This window comes from Vigna unguiculata, chromosome 11, assembly GCF_004118075.2.
Source record: "Vigna unguiculata cultivar IT97K-499-35 chromosome 11, ASM411807v1, whole genome shotgun sequence".
NCBI classification, from domain to species: Eukaryota; Viridiplantae; Streptophyta; class Magnoliopsida; order Fabales; family Fabaceae; genus Vigna; species Vigna unguiculata.
Window position 1 is genome coordinate 28,803,380 of NC_040289.1, and position 7,469 is coordinate 28,810,848.

General features: G+C 37.4%; 1 protein-coding gene across 1 annotated transcript; it reads right to left on the bottom strand.

Moving 5' to 3' along the window:
* Nucleotides 1–502: 502 nt before the first annotated feature.
* Nucleotides 503–1,877, bottom strand: LOC114170700 (probable O-methyltransferase 3). Its single transcript, XM_028056232.1, has 2 exons — nt 1,042–1,877; nt 503–972 (listed from the first exon to the last, which is right to left on the bottom strand). Exons 1-2 carry the CDS (start codon nt 1,810–1,812, stop codon nt 685–687), a joined length of 1,059 nt encoding a protein of 352 aa, XP_027912033.1. The 5' UTR covers nt 1,813–1,877; the 3' UTR covers nt 503–684.
* Between the last annotated feature and the right edge of the window lie 5,592 nt (nt 1,878–7,469).

The following is a 7,469-nucleotide window of genomic DNA, read 5'->3' on the forward strand; positions in this document are numbered from 1 at the left end:
CCAAAGAAAATCTACCTTCTCACCCTTTCAATTTTGCTTGCTCTACGCCCACACACTCTCCAGAGAAAACCTACTTTCTCACCCTTTCAATTTTCACGCCCACACCCACACTCCAAAACGTCTTTCTACAAAATAAGTTTTAATAAAAAATAAAAAAGACACGTCTGAAGTAAAATGCTTTAATAAAATTATTTTAATTTAAAAAATAAAATCCACTTGCCACCTCATGGAGTCAAATAAGGAGTCAGAATATGGAGTCACTTTATCATTTTCCACATATATATATATATATATATATATATATATATATATATATATTGATGAAAGGTAGGAAAAATATACTAATTTGGTAAAATGCATAAGATCCACTGAGATATCTATCAATGCAATTATTGGAGATGTGACTGCGTACTGGAAGAGTGATGTGAACACAAACACGAAAGAAAAGTTTCGAGCTTGAGTAATCATACATAGAAAGGAAAAGGAAAGGGAGAGAGACATATACAGTTGAAAAACAAATTAGAAAAAGCATTTCATATATAGATTCCATTCCATCACAACATAGTGAATGAAATACAAGATAATTGAAGGGCCTTTATTGGTGCATAGTGCTTCTCCTTGGCAGCAGTGGAGTTATAGAATAATAATATGGCACACAGAAGAGTCCAAAAGAGGGTATAACTGTCAGGGATAAATCTCGATGAGAGACCTCAAACCCACGATTGGAGTTATCTTGTAGTCACTGAAACCAGCAGAGAAAATGATCTTAGCCCATTCTTTCTCAGTCCTCTCTTTTCCAGGATACAACACCATCACAACCATATCAACCATGAGCTGTGTTTCAGTTGATTCATAATCAAGCTTTTCACTCTCCATCACCATGTCTATCGCTATCACCTTCTTCTTTACTCCCTCCTTGCATTTCTTCAGTATTCTCACACACTGCTCGTCATTCCAGTCATGCAATATCCACTGCATCATCAATCAACGCAATCAGGGACCAATGTCCAAAACTAAAACTACTTAATAATCAAATTTTACCTTCAATAGAACGGCATCTGCAGGGGGAACCCACTCAAACATGTCACCTCCAACAAATTTTAAGTTGTGAGATCCTTGTAAGTCGGCAACAACATGTGGGAGATCAAATACGGTGCAGTCTATGTGAGGGAATGATTTGGCAATACCCTTTGCCATGGTACCTGTGCCTCCCCCAACATCAACAACTGACTCCAACCCCTTCAACACTCCCCCACACCTCTCAATCACCACATTGGAAACCAATTCAGCGTCACTCGCCATCGCATCATTGAAAAGCTGATTCAGTTTTTGATCACGCCCAGCGTAGTCCCATATTTTCATCCCATGTGCTGTTTGGAATGGCGAGGGATCATCATTCCTGAACCATGTAGCCAATCCATGCCATGGCTTTGTCAAAATTGGATCAAGCATTGCATGCAAGAAAGGTGTCACACTCAAGGGGTTGTCCTTCAATAGCAGAGTGGATGCATCCGTCAACACATAACCCATTTCAACCTCATTCTCATTCACCTTCACTTCAGAGAAGAACCCAGAATGGGTCAAGATTCGCATCAACCGGTAGATGTTGTTGGCTTTGGAAGGATTCATTGATAGTGAAGCAGTGAGTTGTGAGAGTGGCATGGGTTCACCATGCTTGTGTATGATGTCAGGTATTTCCAAATCAATTGCACATTTTAGGGACATGGAATTTATGAAGCTGAAAATGTGATTCCAAACATGGGTTTGAGCTGAAAGTAGCTTTGAGACACGCTCTTCACTCTTGCACTCCATACTTTTTCTGTCTTAACTATACTCAAGGTAGGTTGGTGGATGGATATGTTGATGAAACCTCAAATTAGTTTTGGTTTATATTTATAAGCCAAACTGTGTTCTATTTCCTGAAGCCAATACAACAATAACACAGGTTTATCACGTGAAACCATATTTCAATTAACATTAATTAACACTAGATTTCTCCCTAATTAATAACGAGGCCAAGCTATGCACCCGTTCTTATCAATCCGTAAATTAAATTATATTATATATTTCATGTTTTTAAGGTGTGTATAATTTCTACTTCGGATAAACATATAGAACTTAAAGTGCAAACAAATTCAGTCTACAGTCTATTAAAGTGTAATGCAAATTCTAGAAGAATCTAGAAAATCATAAGATAAAAGTATTGAAATGTAATGAAAGTTCTAGAACAAAGTAGAAAAGCCTAAGATATGAAGAAAAATATCAAGAACATTCTACATAGGCAAAAATCTAGAACATTCCACACAAGTTGTGGCTAGCACTTTCTAGAATACTCTATAGGTCTATAAATACCCATGTACTCAATCATTTGAAGAATGCCAAGAACTAAGATCACATCTAACACACCACTCTCACTACTACAACTACATACTCCTTTCAACTACAACTTTCACACTCTACTATCTGCACATTTTCTCTATCCCTTCAACTATCCCCTTTCACAACCTTAAAATACCAACAGTGGTATCAGAGCTACGTTCGATCATTTATTGGGCGTAGAAAAATTACTATATTACTTTCAAAACCTTCCTTCTATACTTCCAAAAGAAGAGAGTTTTTTCTCTTAACCTATGGCTTCTAACATTGTTCACTTTTCTTCAGTCCCCCTACCAGTTTTTACCGGTGAAAATTTTGACCTCTGGAAACTCAAACTAAAGACATATTTTATCTCACAAAAATTGTGGGATATTGTTCAATCTGGTTATACAAAACCAGATAATATTGAGACTCTATCTGAGAAGGAACGAAAAAAGCTAGAAGATTATGAACAAAAGGATGCCCAAGCATTGTTTGTTCTTCAACAAGCTGTTGGAGAAACTATTGTCAGGAGGATCATGGATGCAGAAACTGCAAAAAGGGCATGGGATATTTTAGAAGAAGAATTTGAAGGCAATGAACAGGTACGCTCCGTTAAACTGCACTATCTAAGAAGAGAATTTGAGACCATCATAATGAAGGAATCTGAGACCATTGAAGAATACTATGGAAGAATAAAAGAAATAGTGAATAAAATGAAGTTATATGGAAAAGAAATTAAGGAAAAAAGAGTGGTAGAAAAAATTCTTATCACTCTCACAGAAAAATATGATTCCATAGTAGTTTCCATAGAAATTTCCTCGGATCCATCTTCTCTATCGATAAGTAAATTAGTTGCTCTCCTTGGAGCGCACGAAGCAAGATTAAATAATCGTGTTGATACAAATTCAGTCGAAAATGCCTTCCAATCAAAGCTCAAATTACAACCCAAAAGGAGAGAAGAAGGAGAAAAGAAAAATATTGAAGAATATTCTAGAAGCAAAGATTCTAGAAATTTCTCTAGAAGCAAGAAAGATAAATATCCTCCGTGTGGCATTTGCAATAAGTCAAGTCATGCAGAAAAAGACTGTTGGCATCGTGGGAAGCCAATATGTCATTATTGCAAGAAGCCTGGTCACGTGGAGAAGTATTGTTGTAATAAAAATAAGCACCAAGCAAACTTTGCTGAAGAACATAATCAGGAGCAACGTTTATTCTATGCTAATCAAGAATCTCATAGTGGAGAAGGAAATTGGTACTTGGACAGTGGATGCAGCAATCACATGGCCAAAGATCAAAGCATCTTCAAAGACATTGATAAATCTGTCAATGTCAAAGTTCGACTTGGAAATGGCGCCACAGTGGAGTCTCAAGGTAAAGGAACTGTCATGGTGGAGACAAAGAAAGGTACGAAATTCATCAAGGATGTTTTACTAGTTCCCAATCTTAAAGAAAATCTTTTAAGTATTGGCCAAATGATGGAGAATGGGTATTCTCTTCACTTTGAGAAAGATACATGCAAAATTTATGACAATAGAAGGTTAGAAATTGGTGAAGTAAAAATGGAGAAGAGAAATAGAAGCTTTCCCATAAGCTTCAAACCTGGAACTAATATTGCCATGAAGGCGGAAGTTGATGACTCATGGCTTTGGCATAGGAGATTTGGCCACTTCAACACATATGCCTTAAAGCTTCTACATCAGAAAAACATGATGAGAGATCTTCCTTACTTGAAGGAGAATAATGAATCATGCGAAGGATGTCTTCTCGGCAAGCAACACCGATTACCATTCTCAATAGACAAAGCATGGAGAGCAAAAGACTTACTAGAATTAATTCACACCGATGTTTGTGGACCAATGAGGACGCCTTCACATCACAACAACAGGTACTTCATCCTCTTCATTGATGACTTCTCTAGAATGACATGGGTCTATTTCTTAAAGGCAAAGTCAGAAGTCTTCAGAATATTCAAGAAATTCAAGGCTCTTGTCGAGAAACAAAGTGGAAAACAGATAAAAGTACTTAGAAGTGATCGTGGAAAAGAGTACACATCTCGTGAGTTTGACAAATTCTGCGAAGATGAAGGCATAGAACGACAACTTACAGTCGCATATACTCCACAACAAAATGGTGTTTCAGAGAGAAAGAATCGCACAGTCATGGAGATGGCGAGATCAATGTTGAAGGAGAAAGGACTGCCAAATACATTCTGGGCAGAAGCAGTCTACACTGCGGTCTACCTACTCAATAGATGTCCTACTAAAGCAGTTCAAGATAAAACTCCAATCGAAGCCTGGAGCGGTAAGAAACCATCAGCTAAACATCTAAAAGTATTTGGATCTGTTTGCTATATTCATGTTCCAGACCAAAAGAGACACAAACTAGAAGACAAGACCATACGAGGCATCTTCTTGGGATATAGTACACAATCCAAAGGCTATAGAGTCTATAATCTTCAAACAAAGAAGCTAACTATCAGCATAGACATTGAAGTAGATGAAAGCGCTACTTGGAACTGGGAAGAGGAACAAATTGAAAGGAAGACAATATACATGCCCAACAATCAACCAACTACAAGCCAAGAAGATAACGATCAAGATGCCATTATAACTCCAGAATCTCCTGCAACTCCAACATCAATTCAAGATCAAGAAGAAACATCGCCTGAATCCACTCCGAGATGAATCAGATCTCTAACAGACATCTATGAATCTTGCAACTTGGCCATAATAGAGCCTAGAACCTTTGAAGAGGCCGCAAAACAAGAAGAATGGGTCAAGGCAATGAAAGAAGAGATAAAGACAATAGAGAAAAACAACACTTGGGAGCTAGCAGATTATCCAAAAGATAAAGATATCATCGGAGTTAAGTGGGTCTTCAAGACAAAGTTAAACCCCGATGGTACCATACACAAACACAAGGCAAGGTTGGTAGCTAAGGGTTATTCACAACAACCTGGAGTAGACTACAATGAGACATTTGCTCCAGTTGCTCGACTAGACACAATAAGAACTCTAATAGCCCTTGCAGCACAAAAAGGATGGAGCATCTACCAATTAGACGTCAAGTCTGCATTCCTCAATGGTGTTCTTGAAGAAGAGATCTATATAGAGCAACCACCAGGATTTGTGGTTAAAGGCCAAGAAGCCAAAGTGTTGAGATTGAAGAAAGCTTTATATGGCCTGAAACAAGCTCCTCGTGCATGGTACAGCAGAATCGATCAATATTTCACCAATCAAGGATTCAGGAGGAGCAAGAGTGAGCCTACACTATACATCAAGAGACTAGGTCAGGATACTCTTTTACTCTCTCTATATGTAGATGATCTTATTTATACTGGAACCAACACAAAGATGTTGATGGAGTTTAAAGAAGATATGATGAAGACCTTTGAGATGACTGATCTTGGCTTGATGAGTTATTTCCTCGGCATAGAGGTAAGTCAAAGAGATGATGGAATATTCATCTCACAAAAGAAATATACAGAAGATTTGCTAAAGAAATTTAAGATGTACGGGTGCAAACCTGTAAGCACACCACTAGTGACGAATGAGAAACTACAAAAGGTGGATGGCGCACCAGAAGCTGATGCATCTCGATACAGGAGTCTAGTTAGAAGTCTACTTTATCTGACGGCTACACGACCAGATATCATGTTCGCTACAAGTCTCTTATCAAGATTCATGCAAAACCCAAGCCAAATACATCTTGGCGTAGGCAAAAGAATTTTAAGATATCTACAAGAAACCAAAGAGTACGGTATATGGTACAAATCCACAGGCAATCCAACATTGCTTGGTTATACTGATAGTGATTGGGCAGGGTCAGTGGACGACATGAAGAGCACCTCAGGCTATGGTTTCTCACTTGGATCGGGGATATTCTCTTGGGCGTCAAAGAAGCAAGCCACAGTTGCACAATCAACCGCTGAAGCAGAATATGTGGCAGCCGCTGAAGCAACAAGTCAGGCTATATGGCTTCGAAGAATACTCAAAGATATGGGAGAAAAACAAAGTGGCCCTACTACAATTAATTGTGACAATAAATCAACCATTGCAATGACAAAGAACCCAGTGCATCACAGCAGAACAAAACATATAGCAATTAAATACCACTTCATCAGAGAAGCGGAAACAAATATGAAGATACGACTTGAGTACTGCCCGACAGAAGATCAAATTGCAGATATCTTCACAAAGGCCTTACCAAGACCAAGATTTGAACTACTACGCGCTATGCTTGGAGTTACCGAATTTGCATCAAGGAGGAGTATTAAAGTGTAATGCAAATTCTAGAAGAATCTAGAAAATCATAAGATAAAAGTATTGAAATGTAATGAAAGTTCTAGAACAAAGTAGAAAAGCCTAAGATATGAAGAAAAATATCAAGAACATTCTACATAGGCAAAAATCTAGAACATTCCACACAAGTTGTGGCTAGCACTTTCTAGAATACTCTATAGGTCTATAAATACTCATGTACTCAATCATTTGAAGAATGCCAAGAACTAAGATCACATCTAACACACCACTCTCACTACTACAACTACATACTCCTTTCAACTACAACTTTCACACTCTACTATCTACACATTTTCTCTATCCCTTCAACTATCCCCTTTCACAACCTTAAAATACCAACACAGTCATTAACTCCATATATATTAAATGCTAATCCTATTCAACTTTTGAAGCACGTTACACTCATTTTCAGCACTGCAAAATCCCACTAAAAGAAAAGTTAACCACTCCTACTTTGCATTGGTTGTGATTTTTTCTGGCTTACCTATATAGTGTCTATATAATTTTTTATGGAGGATTAATATTATAAAGATTGGTGTATCTGTCATGCAAGCGTGTATCACCTACTCTTGTCGACAAATAGGGTCCATTTGTACCTTCTGAATTAAGAACTTCAAACGAATTCTGTCCTAAATTTTCATCTTCGTTGTGAAGGTAATAAAAAGGTGTTATTTAATATGTTAAAAATGTGTTTAATAAATTAAATAGTATGTGCATATCAAATTGACTAAATAATAATGAATCACTTGATTTTACTTATTAAAATAAAATTAATCGATCGACAATTACTTTCAATCAATTTAACAATCA